Source organism: Siniperca chuatsi, linkage group LG17 (genome assembly GCF_020085105.1).
Source record: "Siniperca chuatsi isolate FFG_IHB_CAS linkage group LG17, ASM2008510v1, whole genome shotgun sequence".
In the NCBI taxonomy this organism is placed as follows: Eukaryota; Metazoa; Chordata; class Actinopteri; order Centrarchiformes; family Sinipercidae; genus Siniperca; species Siniperca chuatsi.
This window is the reverse complement of record NC_058058.1, coordinates 11,594,367-11,610,770: the sequence shown is the minus strand read 5'-3', so window position 1 is coordinate 11,610,770 and position 16,404 is coordinate 11,594,367. Positions and strand designations below refer to the sequence as shown.

General features: G+C 39.9%; 3 protein-coding genes across 6 annotated transcripts; 2 read left to right on the top strand and 1 right to left on the bottom strand.

Moving 5' to 3' along the window:
• Window positions 1-159: 159 nt before the first annotated feature.
• On the top strand, window positions 160-3,490 carry LOC122864922 (transmembrane protein 272-like). 4 transcript variants are annotated; one of them, XM_044172712.1, is made up of 5 exons: window positions 160-1,315; window positions 1,402-1,464; window positions 1,560-1,610; window positions 1,753-1,944; window positions 2,454-3,490. In XM_044172712.1, the coding sequence occupies exons 2-5, from the start codon at window positions 1,404-1,406 to the stop codon at window positions 2,708-2,710; spliced, it is 561 nt and encodes a 186-aa protein (XP_044028647.1). In that variant the 5' UTR covers window positions 160-1,315; window positions 1,402-1,403; the 3' UTR covers window positions 2,711-3,490. The 4 variants fall into 4 exon arrangements, with proteins under 4 accessions (XP_044028647.1, XP_044028646.1, XP_044028649.1 ...); XM_044172711.1 differs by having other exon boundaries at window positions 1,753-1,956; XM_044172714.1 differs by lacking the exon at window positions 1,560-1,610.
• A 741-nt stretch (window positions 3,491-4,231) lies between these two features.
• On the top strand, window positions 4,232-7,320 carry mrpl9 (mitochondrial ribosomal protein L9). The gene is made up of 7 exons (XM_044172709.1): window positions 4,232-4,502; window positions 5,510-5,669; window positions 5,815-5,939; window positions 6,024-6,077; window positions 6,240-6,341; window positions 6,494-6,577; window positions 6,970-7,320. Exons 1-7 carry the CDS (start codon window positions 4,416-4,418, stop codon window positions 7,243-7,245), a joined length of 888 nt encoding a protein of 295 aa, XP_044028644.1. The 5' UTR covers window positions 4,232-4,415; the 3' UTR covers window positions 7,246-7,320.
• Window positions 7,321-7,718: 398 nt separating this feature from the next.
• Window positions 7,719-14,436, bottom strand: prcc (proline rich mitotic checkpoint control factor). The gene is made up of 7 exons (XM_044172690.1): window positions 13,620-14,436; window positions 13,472-13,519; window positions 12,400-12,888; window positions 11,701-11,793; window positions 11,302-11,448; window positions 10,753-10,818; window positions 7,719-9,442 (listed from the first exon to the last, which is right to left on the bottom strand). Exons 1-7 carry the CDS (start codon window positions 13,929-13,931, stop codon window positions 9,356-9,358), a joined length of 1,242 nt encoding a protein of 413 aa, XP_044028625.1. The 5' UTR covers window positions 13,932-14,436; the 3' UTR covers window positions 7,719-9,355.
• Between the last annotated feature and the right edge of the window lie 1,968 nt (window positions 14,437-16,404).

The following is a 16,404-nucleotide window of genomic DNA, read 5'->3' as shown; positions in this document are numbered from 1 at the left end:
TTTGTTGTATGTGCAGAGGTTTTGTGGTTCTGTGTCTCTTTGAATTGCTGTCAGGAGTTATGTTTGCGCCAGGACGGATGTATGAGGTCATGTTTCATTGTCACAGGGCGGCAGTGCTGCCGCAGAGGCACTTGGCATCAGGTTGTGTTGGCAGTGACATCCTGTTCTGGCTCGTTGAAGTGTGTGGAGGTGGCGAGCTACCTGGTAGGGAACAAGTGTGTCAACCTTTGCATCACAGACCCAACTGTCACACCGCTGTTTCAAGACTTGCAGAACTTGAGCCACATTCTTACTGAAGCAGATAGCTAATTTCACCTTGGCTTTGTTGTCTTTGCATGGTTTACTGTTACCTTTGAAAATTATTTTTTACATTTTACACAACACTTTTAAAGGGGACAGGTTTTACACATCAAAGTCTGTTTACAAGTCTTAGGGAGTACTACTGCATATCTGAAGATTTGATCGAAAATTCTTCATCTCCGGATTTGGCTTTGCACTATATTGCTTTCACTTGTTAGATCTAAACTAAGTGTCAAACTGTAGCTAAAGACTCCAAACTAGTCAACGATGTTACCATTGTAAAAAATAAACAGCGCTCTGTCGTGTCAAAGTAAAAGACACCTTATAGAAATCATTTGAATATTATTCAGACAAGACTAACATATGTTTTATAATATGTATTTTAACTTTAACTGATTTCTTTTTTAGTCCTGGTGCTGAAATTACAAAGAAAACCAAAACCAATCATAAGCTCTCAGTTTTTACTGTCCAACTGCTCTACACAAAATATTAAATGACAAAATGTGTGATGAAAGTGCGCCCTGTGTGTTTACTACCTCACTGATGAGAGCTGATAACACAGTTTCTCCTGTGCAAGTGCACCACACAGTCTTTCATCTTTTCATTACATTAATTGAGCCCTCGGGCTGCACCATGCAATCCCACTTAGATCTATTGGTTATGTCCAATGAATTGCAAAATGTAAAAGTGGTTTGCAAGAGAAATAGAAGGACACCATGTGACTGGTTTGTGGCTTAAAACATGCTTTGCATGCAGATTGTTTGTATCAGATAACAGTAACGGAGTTTATCATTATTTCCTCCTGGTTAAACACAGAAAGCGTTGCGAAACAGTTGTTGAAATGCTTTGGCTTGAAACAGTATGTCTTAACATCCTGCCAAAACAGCAAAGGATGTTAACAAAGTTGGCACTTTGTTAAGAGAAGTGACTAACGCCGACTCATGCATAGTTCTACACTCACTGAATACTGGAAGAAGAAAAAGGCTTTAAAGTGTCTCCGATCAGAGCTGAACAGGTACAGTATAACACTGCTGCTGCAGCTCCTCTTCCTGTTGATGTCTGTGTCTAACTGTGACAAGACTCTTACTTTCTTTACTGCAGATATGAACCCGTCTCCACAGGTGGAATTAAGGCCTCAACGTGCCGTGCAGATTTCAACAATCGGTTAGAAGTCTTTACTCCATCACATTTATGTCTGCCTTATTTTATGTTTTACTGCTATACCACACCTTGACCCTCTCCCTCTCCCTTTCTCGTAGTTGTGGTGAATATTATTTGGTGGATGGTTATGATTGCAGCCATTGGTTTGGGTGGGTTTACTTTTGTTTGATCACTGCAATGTTTTGTGTGTTATTTTTCTGATTTTTGACAGCAAGCAGTACGTTTTGGAATCTTTTTCATAATCCCATGTTAAAATTGACATTTTTCTGGTTCTGGACACCTGCATCATAGGGGCTACACATCTGCACCGTTGTCCAATACAGCCCTACATCCCCATCTACCTGATAGTGCTGGGAGCAAGCAGCCTCCTCTCTTTGTCTCTGACCTACACCAAGAGCGCCTGGGGTGACGGCATTGTCTTCATCCTGAGCTCGTCCTGCGTGACCCTCCTGCACCTCTTCAGTTTCGGCTGGTTCATTGCAGGTGGGAGAAAATGTAGGCGCGATGTTATGTTTAAACCAAGATAAATCTCTCTAGACTCTACATTCTTGCATGGAATCAAGCAACGTAATTTCAGGGGCTTAAAAAAAAAAACATCTTTAAGAGTTTAACACTCAGAAACTCAGGTAATCTGCTCCATCAGGACTGTGTGGGTGTGGTTTGATCCGATTCGGTTGACAGTGACCAAACAACCCAGCAACTGTCATCAGATTCTGATTCAAATGTTACTGAATCCTGATTGGTGCACGGAAGCACGTGACATCATCTTTTTTCTCACCGAGTCACACCCATTTCAAACAAGCGAGAACAGCGCAGGCAGAAATCTCTCGTGTGAAATAACTATAACTGTTCTAATTTTGGGATAAAAATGTGTGTTCATGTTGGATCCCATCACTCATACTAAAAAGCTGTTTTCAGGGCCTTTAAGTTCAGTTTAGTGTGTAGTTTCAACTCCAAACTGAATTGATATGTTCTGAAATGTTCCCCTGTAGGCACTAGTTGGGTTTATCCTGTATATCCTCCCAACTACACACCTGGAGCAGCTCCATACTGCCAGAAGACAACCTACCAGTTTGCCTTCAGCGTCACCACCCTGGTGTGGGTCATTATGACTCTCATGTTTGTCTGTGGTTTTTGCTTCGCTCTACTGACCTGCTGTTACACTGTAATTGCAAGAGGCAGATTGATACCCAACCGCAATACTTTCTATGGCACGTTGAGTGAAGAACCCACTGCTGGTGATGTGTGATTCAAATCATTGTTCATGTGTCCAAATGTCTCAGGAACGTACCTTTGCAAAGGGTTTGACAGGAATTAAACTTGACAGTAGTGATTCTGTTGCTGTGGGTTATTTTTATTATTTGTGGTAGTTTTTATAGTTTCACAATAGGTATAAAAGTTGTAGGCAGCTACAAGTAAAAGTATTTAAACAGCAGCTCTCAAAACTGTCATAAGATGTTTCTTTCTGCAGTCGTCCTGTAAAGGCTTGAAGAAAGGTGTCTTACTTTTTGAGCCTCAAGTAACATTTTAGCAACATTTTGACATTTTCTGTTGCACATGGTGCTGAGCTCTGTCCGGCTTCATTCAATATTAATTATTCTCACATCGCTTTCACACAATAGCACTGTCACATCACGTGCTTCCTGCTGACACCAAAATCAAGAAGATAGAAGACGTTAGATAATCTAGTGGCAGCTAATATTGAGATGGAGAATAAATAGTCATTGGTATTGTGTTTTTATATTATACTCTGCTCTGTGTGTGTGTGATGTTTTTTTCTGCAGTGGAATAATTTTTCTTAATTGCACCACTTAAGATCTTATTGTAACAATAATTTGTGCAGTATTGCTTGACATTAAAAGTTTGATATGCTGTTTGCATGATTTAATTGTGTAAAAAAAATCCTGGGTACTGCTACGCACCCAATGATCGTCTGGTTGTCTTGTCACCACCACCAGCAGTTACACGGTGTGAGATGAACATGATTTGGCTAGAGGTGAGGGCTTGAATAAAGAAATGCTGGATTTGATTCTTGTCTCTATCTGATGCTTTGATAATGATCACCTGCAAAATGAAGCTTAAACGTGGCTATGTTTGCCACATAAACAGTTTTAAACATAAACCAAAAAAGTGACCACACCCAACAGTGATGTCACTGTGTACTGGCACATTGTGGCGTAGACTGCTACATCACTGCAGCAAGGTGAGAGTTTAAAACACTGGAGGTCAAGATTTTCAGCTGGTCTTAAGGTGCTCTATAATAAGGCTATTTGTATGCATCCTGATGCATTTAACATAGCATTTAATTTAGCCATGATCAATTACATATTTATGTACATCCTATGGTATATTCTGTATGCTGTGATATGTTTGTACCTGTAATATTTTTGTGAACTTTACTGTGGGACCCAGAAAGAGTAGCTAATTGCTGTAGCATTAGCTAATGGGGGTTCTTAAAATTAACAATAAATGGTACATAATAAAAACATAAGAGACAGAAGATACAAAAAGCTTGTAGGGTTGTTGTTTTTTTACATTTTCTTCATAAAATGTATAAATGAATTGCCTTCACAATGTAAACATATTCAGTACAAATAAAAAAGACAAGAAAAAAGAAAGATTGAAATTGAAAAGCCTGAAAATTTAGATTCAGTCACGTTAGACGAAGCGAATAAGGTTAGTTGTGATAAAGTTTAAACACAAATTTTGACATTATCCAAGGTTATGATTTTTAATTCAGGCCTTTTTCGGGACTACTATTACAGCGGGTGGGGTCCTTTTACGTCACACAACCAACCAACGCCAGTTAGCATTAAGCTAACATACATGCTGCGGTTATCTGACCGGTGGTAGAGGAATCATTAGATGGTGGAGGTGGCTAAGCCAAGGCTGCAGTGAAGCTTTTAGTGATCTGTCTGAATAAAACAGTTGAAGGTGGTGAAGTGCGGTGTTGAATGAACATGTGGAGCTCCGGCCGCCGTGTCCTTCAGGCTCTGCTCAGCCAGCCTGCTGTCAGGAGCTTCTCTCTGACTCCTGCTCAGGTCAGTGTCTCTGCACCTTTTAACAAAATAATAAAACTATCTGTCAGTGTTTGAAACTGCAGGAGTCTCATACATCCTTGAACACAAAAGTATTTTTAAATTCTATGTTACAGTGCTTGAAAGGTTATTTTTTTCTGCACACACACATTAGACACACTGCATGATCAAATGAGTCTAATGTTGTAGGTCTGACAGTAAAGATTATTTCCTTTAATTCATCTGTCCATTATATTTATTACAATAAATCGCATAGTACATAAAATGTCATAAAATAGTGAAAAGGTTAAATTATGTCTTCCCAAAGATTTCTTCTTTAATTACTTGTTTTGTCCAACTAACAGTCCAAACCCCAAAGATATTCAATTTAAAATGACAGAAAACAAAGACATGCAGCCAATTCTAAACTTTCAGAACCTGTAACCAAAGAATATTTGTAATTTTTTCCTTGATTAAATGTAATGGGAATAGATCACTTATAAAGCTGTGTTGTTGATAAAGTTTCTGCCTATCAACTAATCTATTCATCCTTTTGGGATATTTGTTTTGTGTTCAGAAGATCCTGATCTCTAAAAGTCAAGTTTAGGAAACTTGTTATACCTTATCAGCGTCAGTGCCATCCGATATTAGCTTTAAGAAGAAACATTGATATTTTATTTTCATTGCTGATGTTGGAAATGTGTTTTTTCATTGTCACTTAACAGCCCTTAAACATAAAATGCTATATCAAGGTGGATGTCTGAAACTCAACTTGTTTTGTACCTTTTCAATGAGTCTTTTAGAAACGACGTGTATACTAACAGGTGGTGGTCAGCGTAAGTGGGAAAATATAAAGAACTGGGTCCACCCTTAGTAACATCCTCACTACAGTGTTTTGCTGGACAGCAAAGATAACAAATATTAACATAGATTGCAGCTTTGTGAAGGCTACAGTTCACTTTTGTAACAACATTTGCTTTTCACGAGGACGTAACCACAGACATAAAAGTTTGTGCTTGATGTTTCCACAGAACACAGTTGTGGTGGAGCGCTGGTGGCAGGTGCCCTTATCTAAAGTAGGCAGTCCACCGAGGCTTCACCCCCGAAGACACCGAATCTACAAGTTGGTTGAAGACACCAAACACGTTCCCAAGGAGAAGATGGAGCTCATCCTGACTCAGACAGTACCCAGTGAGTATCTGCAGTGCTCTCAACGGATCACATAAACCTCAGATTTGTGAGCTGTAACAGGAAGTAATCAAATGTATTTCAATCTTTTCTTTGCACCAATTAAAACTCCTTTACATTATGGAAATATCTTGGTTTGTTCTGACAGAGCTTGGTGGGCGAGGAGACACTGTGTTTGTGAAAAAGTCTGTTGGCAGAAATAAGCTGCTGCCTCAAGGCCTGGCAGTGTATCCATCACCGGAGAACAAACAGATGTTTGCTGAGGAGTTAAGAGTGTGTATTGCATTTTAATACGTATTTATTACACATATTCGATAGCAATGTATAGCTATTGATCATCATCACCTTGTTTACCAGCTTTTGCGTGAGGGGAAGCCAGAAGAAAGAGTCCAAACCCGCACTGGACAATTGGTGAGTTTTCATCTACTGAAGTTATTTGAAAGCATTTGATTTTCCCCAGATTTTCTTCAATATTTGGGTCCAGTGCTTGAGTTCACGTTATTAAGAGATGAACAACAGCTGCCGGTTTTTTAACAAAGGTTTCCTGATGTTTTTTTTGTTTTTTTTTAACAGACAGTGGAGTTTCTTAAACGCTCCAAGTTGAAGATAAACAAAATGCCCTCGGATGAATTTCAGGTCACTAAAGAGGTCGTCTGCAGGCAGTTTCTCAAGAAGGTCTTTGTCTTCTCTTTTCTATTTTCCCCTACATTACATTATCTGGTCAAAACACTGAGAAATGTCTTGTTTGACATTAAGTAAGTGCTTCTGCTGAACATAAAAGTAATTTTTTTTTTTTTTTTTTTTACTTTAATAAAACATTTCCTTAGCTGGGAGTTGTTGTGCCACCTCAGGCACTGAGTCTTCCATTTGAGTCCGTCAAGGACTTGGGTGACTACTGGTGTGAAGTTACGGTAAGAAATGTTTATTATCAAACATTTGTGGCAAGTGTAGCTCCACGCTATATGAGCCTTTTTACTACATAGGAGCAATTGATTCCAAACAACTAGCAGTGTTGAAGATGTTAAGAGGTTTTTTATACATATGGGTACTGCATGTTGCAAGAGACATAAACACATTTTATTCTTTAAAAATGCAGCAGCCACATGTATAAAAAAAAAAAAAAAAAAATAGCTAACATTTTCTGTAGAGAAGTACCTTGAACCTTTTGTTAGTTCTCCACCAACAGAACTTCTTCATGTCACTCTCCCACACCCAGAAACAATTAAAAACAGCACTAAACAGAAGTAGGTTAAGGCTGTTATCCTACCAAAGACTGCTTATTCTTCATCTTCTAATCTTCCAGGTTAATGGCATGGACACCGTTCGCATCCCCGTGTCACTGGTGCCATATGAAGACCCGTCTGCAAGTTATCAGCAGCAGTTGAAAACACAAACGCAGCAGCAGGCAGCCGCAGATATTTCAGAACCTGCAGATGAGGAGGAAGCTGCTGTGGAAGCTGATGCTGGTAAAGACTCTGTGAGTCAAGTTAGTGAAGTTTCAGACTCGGCAGGAGCCGCGAGGACACAGACGGGTGAAGACACAACAGCACCACCAAGTGACAGACACAAAAAAGATTAAAGGACTCCAAATGATGATGTTCATAGACTTACAATGGATATTGTATCTATAATACACATTATACATGCATAAAAACTTGTCTGCGTGATTATTAAAATGTTTACTTAAAGGGTGCATCCTTCTCATGTATGTGGACATGCCATTTAAAAAAAGAATAATGTAGTGTACAAATATTGCAACTGAATGTTAAGCCAACTTTGAACCACTGTAAACAGTGTTGTTGAGTGAAGTATTGTGGGAAACAACACTGTTGCCTCTCAGCTGGTTGACCTACCACAATGTTAAAAAAAAAGATCCTGCGGGAGGAACTCTATTGGTTTTACATCAAAGGAAAATGAAGTGTTATGTTTGGAAATGTTCCATGTGAACTCAATTATAACTAAATTATAGTTGGATACACTGATCTTTTGTAACCATACCTGCATCATTGTGATACCAGACATACCCAAAAACTACCCAGTTGCATTCAAAGGTAGGAGCCAGGAAAGGAAAAGATTTATTCATGAATTTGAACTGCACAATACGTGTAACAGAAGTATAATGGAACATTTCTTTTTCCCAGCAATGCCATCAAACATGTTAGTCACTGAATCTGTAATGTCAGTGTCTGTGTTTAGTGTCTGCTTGTTTTTGTCCCAGGAGACACAGATGTGAAATTAACCAAAGAGTGCCGTGAATGTCTGATTAATTTTAAAGAAATCTTCTCATTATTTCACCCAAACTCCCTTTGCACTGTCCAAGAGATGTCAAGGATAAAGAAAAAAAGCTGGAACTCGCACAAGAAACATTCAGTCAGTTTAAGCTCTAATTTATATTCCTGTCTCTAAGGTATGTGTGAGGGAGGATATGTATTCAGACTGTCAGCTGCTTGCTTTGGGCTGTTTGGCCAGTGACACGAGTCCTGCAGGCGGTATGTACCATGACTATGAAGGGAATCGATATCCTGGACTGCTGGTATGTTTCTGCCAAACATCAGAGTAAGTTTGGAGGCAGATCAGGTTGTGTCGTGTTGGTACAGTAATGGACGTCTACAGAGCCGCCACCACACCTAGCCATAGTTTACATATGAAGCTCTGTATTTAGTTTCACCCCATTGAACAGTTCACAGCAGTTTCCCTTATCAGTCTTCAGCATCTTCTTCTGGCTCACTGGCAGTGGACAAGCCACATACACAGATATTCCTGATTCATTTTGACGGCACCAATCATCAATCATTGGGATTTAGGAGAAAACTGAATCTGTAAGATGCGTGTGGGATGCAGCCAGGTTCTCTCTGATGGTTCTCAGATGGTAGCTAAAGAACCAGCTGAAACTGAAATGCATGTTTGGTTCTCTGGCAATTCATTTCTGTAAAACTTAAGATGCAGGTATGTTCCTTCACAACTTAGCTGAGTTTTCAGAAAAATGAGAATCAGAAAATTTAAAAAGAAGAAAAAAATTAAGGATGAAATATAGACACAGACAACTTTTACGCCCTTAATTCAATGAGTCCTCATGAGCAACTGCAACATGTATTCCAACATCTTTATTTTTTTATTACAAAGTTGTTGATTCAGCGTATAAATATGTCATGTGTCACAGCTTTCTAATGACTCCAGTTAATTTCTCATTATCAACGGCAACATTTTACTAACGTGACTGCCAGAGAACCAAACCTGGTTTGTAGCGTCATCTATCTTTATCACACACACAAAAAAAGGAGTCATACATCAATGTTCGCTGTATGAACAGGAAGCATACACATTCAAAAGGAAAACATTTAAAATGGCCACTTCAGAGTCACATTACATCATCTCTCCCACTGACTGGCCACAGGTACCTTAAAAACATGGTTACATTGCTATGAAGGTATAGCGCCTATATTTACTGTGACTGGATTTTTGGTACAGGAGTAACATCTTATCAAACGGTTGACCAAAAGAACTACTGAGTATTAACAATTCAACACAAATATAGGAGGAGGGAGGGCAGGAGGGGATAATCTGTATTAAGGTGTGTATAGTTTCTTCCCAAGCACACATTTTCCCTTTGTGTAGGGAAATCTGGAAACCTCTACTCTACTTTCTGATGCAGGGTTTCCACATGCCTGCAAGAGTCCACAGAGTGACATTTAGAAACCATATTTGGCCTGGGTCTGCCGGCGAGTTAGCTTGTTATCTGCCCAGTTGTTCTTCAGCTCCAACTCCCGTTCCTTTGCCTGTGAAAGAGGAAAGTCACGTAAAATTCTTGGTAAGCATAAATGTCATACACATAATGCCTTTCAAATGAGAAAACACTGATTAGATGTTATCTTTTGGTAATTTTAACCAATTTTTCTAAAGGAAAAAAAAAAAGATCTAGTCCGCTGGCCAAATCTGTTTTCATTAAATTTCAAGTGCTACAATTTAAAAATGGTAAACTGTTGGGGGGGAGAGGTGTTAGAGAAGCCAAAAGCCTGAGCGAGTACACGGACAAATATGAGCTCTGAATACCAACTAGCTTAACAATGCAAATAAATCCCCACCCTGTGCGCTTATCTCAACTTTGAATACCATCCATGGTGTAAAAATAAAACCTGTTGTGTGATAGAAGAACACCCAACATGATTGAACAGCCAGTTACTCTGAAAGTTAAACAAAAAAAAAATACTGGCAAAGTTAAGAGAAATGCTTTTTTTAAAAAAATAGCTTTTCTGTTTGAATACCTTGTGGTTTAAACCTCAGGCATACAGCAGTCAACACGAAGCTTGAGGTTTGCTTTGTACAAGTAAGCATGGCGGCCAACAACCTGGAGCTGAACGTGTGCAGACATGTCACACTGGGACTGCAGACTCTGTGACTCTCATCCTGCTCTTCATCACCTTCAAAACCAACTGAAAACTCATCTATGAATTTCGAATTTTGCTGAGTCAGTCTTGCACTAGAATCTCTTGCCTTAGTTACAATATATTCTGTTTGTGTTTAGTTACAACAGTGAACTTACTTGAATACTTTGATACTATTTTTGATAATATGATGATACTTGTTTTAATGGATTTTGTTTTGATGTCCTTTGAATCTGTATCACTGTGATGTCTTGTTTTTAACTCTGGAATGCTGAATCTCCCATCTGCACAACAAATGCACCGCTGGGTACTAACCTTGAACTCTGAATCCCTACCCCTTAAATCCTGCTGTCAAAGAATTATAATGTAGCATTTCAAGGACTACGCTGACGTTTGGGGAAATACTGCCTATTGATCCAGAGAATTAGCAGAAGAAAAAACAACTCTGGGTTACTAAATGGTCTATTTTTTAGATTAAACAACGTGAGATGAATATTGGCACAGGGTGACTTTGTGACACATTACCGTGTGCACAGGGCAGAAAGATGAGAAAAGATTTTGGTTCAAAACAGGCTGAACAATAAGACAATTTCTCAAATGTCAGGTGTAGTCCTGTAGAGACCCTGATACGCAAACATGTGAAGATGACAAAATTTACATCGCACAAATGCGGAAAGTATAATTCATGCTTTCGCAGCACTCACCTGGTGAATGAGATACGTTATCTGATGTTTGCGTCGCTGCTGTCCTGTAGGCTGTTCTCCTTTTTTCTGCAGAAATGAAAAAGTAGATGTTACATTAAGTTAAATCTATTGTGATGCATGTGTTGTTTTTTTGCAAAAAGGCTCATGAGCAATCAGGACATGTTTGGATTTTTTATGCTTTTTGACTTGCATGAAATTATTTTTGTAACAGCCCATCTGCATTTTTTGAGTTTAGAAACTTCAAGAGTCAAATTACCAAAGCCATTCCTTCCTTGTGAATGTTCACGTAAGAGAAATAAGAATCCGTTGAATCAGGCCATGAGATATTTTTAGATTCCACCACATCAAACATTTTATGGCTGCAGAGCTTTAGATGTTCCCAGTCTCAACTGAGTGTAAATCAATAGTGAGAAAAAGCAAACAAAATCCTTCCACTTTCCAGAAGCTGAGCAAAAACCTGAACATAAACCCAAAGCACAATGTTCCAACCCTGTTAATTCTGGGCCTCCAATGCAAGACCCCACAGTGATAGAGATGTAGTCAGGTCACCTTGCTGAAGGACTGACGGTTCTGCTTCTCTTCTGTCATGCTCTTGGTCATCCACTGCTGGTTGCCACTCAGCTGGTCGTCACCTTTGATCTCCAGAAACTTCACCTCCTCTTTGCCCCTGTTCCGTTTCCCTTGCAGCCGCATGAACTGAAGTACAGCACAAATTTGCTTGTATCAGTCAAACAACATTTTCAACCTGTCTTGAAGGTCATGGAATCATAATGCTGCAGCACCATTTCACTTTTTTTTGGGGGGGGGGGGAACTGCTGGCTTTTTGCCTTTATTTGACATAGTCAAAAGCATGATGCAGCTGCAAAAACATCAAGAATTAACCTATTTATAAAGTATGGACTTATATAGCAAAACAATATACGATAGAAAAAGCAGCATTCTTCTTACCGCTTCATCATCAAACATGGCAGAGTGGCCAGGCTCTTCAGCCTCTGTCAGTCCGGAGTTAGGATCTTGGTAGTATGGTTCATTATAATATCCCTGTCCAAGGACAAAATGTTTGGGATGTCACTTAAATTCATGTTCCATTTTCACTGGTTTATATCTCTTTAATGTCTATAATTGATCGCTCTCGTTTTTTGATTTGTGCAGAAGACTTCTGGTTTTCCCTCAACTACCGTAGTTCAAGCAGGTAGCTTACTTGGGATGCTGACAGCCCTTCTGTGCACTAGAGACTAATGGAAATTGTGCATGGTTAATGTTTCTGTATGGCAAAACAAGGATGCCACTGCACACACTAGACAGACTTAAGGCTATAAAGTATTTCTATGGATGTTAAGGTGCTCTTCTTGTATTTGTGAGTGTTTCAAATTAGCATCTATACTTTAAACAGTATCTGTAGTACATGACTGGATAACATGCAAGTGACTGCACTTAGATCTGATGAGCTGACTTTTAACAAGATAATCCAGCACTTACAAGAGGACTATATTTCAAACTGGATTGGCCTTTGTCAACTTGTTCTTAAATACCTCAGTTTGTGTAATTACTCAAGTAAATTTAAACATGGTCAGTGTAATCTGAATCTAAAGCCACTTGGCTGACATGTATATACAGTATAAAAGGTACTGCATGAGTGATGATTACCTGAGGCAAAGCTTCTGGGCCTGCCATGGGCTGTTGATACTGAGGATATTGACCTCCCCATGCACCAGCTCCTTCATGGTTCCCCCCGAAGTCGAGAGGGGCGTCTGACTGACCAGGTTCATCTGCAGGTGCAAGAGGGAGAAGCTCTACAGGGGCCCCTGGCTCAGGGTCTAAGCTTGGGACAACTGCAGGGAGAGGCTGGGAGCTCTCGCCCAGAGAAAAGTAGTTCTGTGGGGTTATGTCCTCCTCGTTATCCTGGTCGTCAGTGGCTATTTGTCTAGCCAGCTGCAGGGCGGCTGACTTTGCTGCAGCTTTGATAGCAGAGGGGGATGCACTAGAACCAAGCAGACCCTGAGCAGGTGTTCCAGGCTTGGGTACTTTCGGTTCTTGGCGCTTGGTGAGTGTGTGAGGAATCAGGAGTCTATCGGTCTCCTTCACTGTCAGGTTTTTGGGTTGTGGTAGAAGGGAGGAAAGGCCTGAACCTGCACCCTGGAAGAGGCACAAGATATGGATGGAAAGGGGCAGTGTGAGTTCAGGGAATGGCAGCTACATCACTGTAGTCTGATACTGTTTGTATACTACGGAAAAGGGATGAAATAAAATATTCTGTGTCATTAGTTCCCTCCATTTTTGTGTATTTATAGCCATACTGAAGGAGTAGAAATGTTAAAAAGAACATCAGAGGAGACATGACACAGGGAGGTGGCAGAGTTAAATCTAAGCTGTCACTGGTACAATAAGGCTCTGTCAAAAACTAGAGTGTTTACATGCTAAACATTCTGGATGCTAGTTAAACTCCAGTGTTTTGTGTTACAAATAAGCTTTATATCACATGTACACAATCCCATAATGTGATTATGAAAAGGTCACACATGACAGCTGAATTATTCTTGTATTACCTGGGATGGAAATGAGGTAACATTTTATTCTGTCATCAGCCCTGCTTTAATATTAATTCTTTAAAAAATAGGTTTGAGAGTTCATTAAACCATTTTGAATAAAACTAACTTGGGTAAGAACCACAATTCAGCTAACTGTGAATGTAGTCGCACACAGTGAGAGAGATTTTTACCTGAGGTTGTAGTTTCTTTTTTGCTGGTTCATCATCATCAGAGTCTGACTATGGACAAGAAGTACATAGATTATGAATTACAACCTGATCAAATACCACAGGAGCTACAATATGTAAACGCAAACGGCTGATCCGACTCGTTACTCACATCCCGTCTCTGGATCTGTGGTACAGTGATCTTGACAGGCTCTGTTCGCTTCCTCGGCTTAGGCAGGCTAGAAAATAAGCCTCCTTTAGATGGCTGAGGATCTAGGTCGTCGCTTGACGTGCCGTCCCCTGCTGAAGGATTCGCTTTTGTCTCCTTGTTTGGTCCATAGTTTCCTCCTGCTGATCTTGGCTTTTTAGGAGCAGGTAGGAGAGAGAAGAGCCCCCCTGTGCTGACTTTGCTCTCCGGTGCGGCAGAGGTCGAGGTTTCTTCTGAGTCACTATCATCACTGCTGCCATAAGCAACTAAAGACATGTTTGCTGATGTTATTAAAGAGTATTAATCTGGAGTAACTCGTGGACATGGATAACCACTTCCCCTTGATTATGTCTCAAGAAGCCGTACTCACGCTTTCCGACGAGCTTACTTCAATTAAAGGTAAGGTAATCTTTGATCAATATAGCCACACAGATAATGATATAGTTCCCGGTGGAGCTGTGGTGTCATGAAAAACACAGCAGGTTAAAAGAGGGCCTCACAGTGAGCTCATTAAATGAAAGCTATGTCCCAACTTCACAGCGCTAGCTAATGTTAGCTAGGCCGCCGCAACAAACGATATTAGCTAACCGATCCTTTCTTGCTTAGTCAAATTAAATTCGTCTCAGATCTGTTACAGCACATAATACAACAACGGTTGATGCAGCAGTTGTGTTTGACGCCACAAAACCGGAGCTTTTTTAGTCTCTATACTCCATCAAAACATTCGCCTCCATCACTCTTGATTAAAGAACCAACTGCGCAGCTTTCTGCGCAGGTGTTTCTTCTTCTTCTGTTTATCAGTTGTAAACAACTGCAGGGCATTAGCGCCCCTAACGGATCGAGTGTGTATGAACATCAATTTACAGTATCTGAAAAATCTAGTTATTCAGTAATCTGTGGGTTTTAGTAAACAGAGGGGAGGTTACATTCTACAATTAAAGCTTATACATGATGGGTATATTATTATTCCAGTATTTTTAAACTCAATTTGTTTAACTGTGACTACTTTTAGACCAACAAAATCATAAATTAATAAAGCATTTTTGTGAAATGTTTTGGTTTCTCAAAATGTTCTTAGGGTGGTGAGGGGTGTGTTAGGGGAACCTGACCTCAATATTTTTAAAATTTTGGCTACCGCCATTCTGGTGATCCTCCCTAATCTTCTGCAATTCGAAAGTATTAAGGATTAAAATTAAGGTCCAAAGCTTAATTATAATTTCTTCAGAAAACAAATCAAGAGAAATAACACAGTAACCATTTAACTCACTGTTTAGTTTGCATATAAAGCAAGAAAATCCAAAACAGGCTCATCTCTCCTTATCGTCTTCATTGTCCATCCCTGTATGGCAGCTAAAAGCATGGACGCCTCTGTTGTCATGCTGTGTACTTTGTGGTCTTGGGCTGTTTTTCGTGGTTTTGGCCAGGCCTAGGCAACATTACCAACTGGGCAAAGTGGGCAGCTGTCCAGGGCCCCAGACCCTCAGGGGCCGCAAAAGCCCCAGGTTTACTGTGTCCACTGAATAGGGGCCCTGCAGCCTCCTAGTGGATTAGGACAGCTATGGCTAACCCATTAGGTCCAAATTTAGGGAAACATGATAATACCCCTGTACACAAATAAAGGTCCATAAAGAGATGTTTTTGTGTTTGGTGTGGTAGAACTTGACTGGCCTGCACAGAGCCCTGATCCCAACCCATCAAACACCTCTGGGATGAAATGGACCACAGATTGCGAGCCAGGCCTTATTGCCCAACCTCAGTAGCTGACCTCACCAATCCCTGCAGCCAGGTCTCACAAAATCTTGTTCAAGCAGCATATTAATACCTATGGTTTTGGATCGAGGTGTCTAACAATCACATGGGTCCAATGTTTGGGTTTCCACATACTTTTGGACAATTTGTAATGAATGAAAATTGGGATTTAAGCAGTTTGTGACAGATAGATGATAATTAATATGCATGGTAATGAGAACCTTACCTGAATTGATCTGCATGTGGGAGTCATTGGGAGACAGTCAGATACTGCAGAAAGAATTTTCTCTTCTACTCTTTCTACAATTGATTTGTAGCCGTGAACTGTAGATTATAGATTTCTTTCTTTCCTGTTGGGTGTGTCTCTTGCTCTATGCAACCTAGGTCGCAGAGACTGAAATGTAGCTGTGTCTATGAAGAAAGTAAATTCAAGTGTTTTATACATATTTTTGGTTGATTTGAGACTTTACTCTGACGGGCATCTCCTTAAACTGTGCTGTGGCACGAGCCACAACTGTGTTGAAATCATCCTTAACAATATTACCAGTTTGACCACTGAGCCCAAAATTACATAAGTGTGAAACAAATGTCAGCCCTGAGCTAAGGGGGCAAAAGTATAAAGATCACAATCAAATTGCACAGAGTCTTGCACTTATCAAGAGGAATATTTGAAATCTCAAATCTCAAAACTTAAAAAGACCCTTCCTTTCCATACAATTGGGAACTTTGGGAAATAATAATTGTTTAACATTATCCTATTTTCTATTATACAAATGCTAAGCTAAAACTATAGAACCCCCTAAAGGTCACTGCGAGAATTTTTTTGAGGACTAACTTTTGCATTCCCTCGCAATATGTTTTGGGAGCAGCTGAGCGGAAATAGACATATGGTTCAGAAGGAATGGAAGAAGAAAAGTATTGTGAGGTAACGCAAAACATATTGTGACAGAACTCAAAATATTGCGAGGGAACGCAAAACGCCTCCGTATAAATCATATTT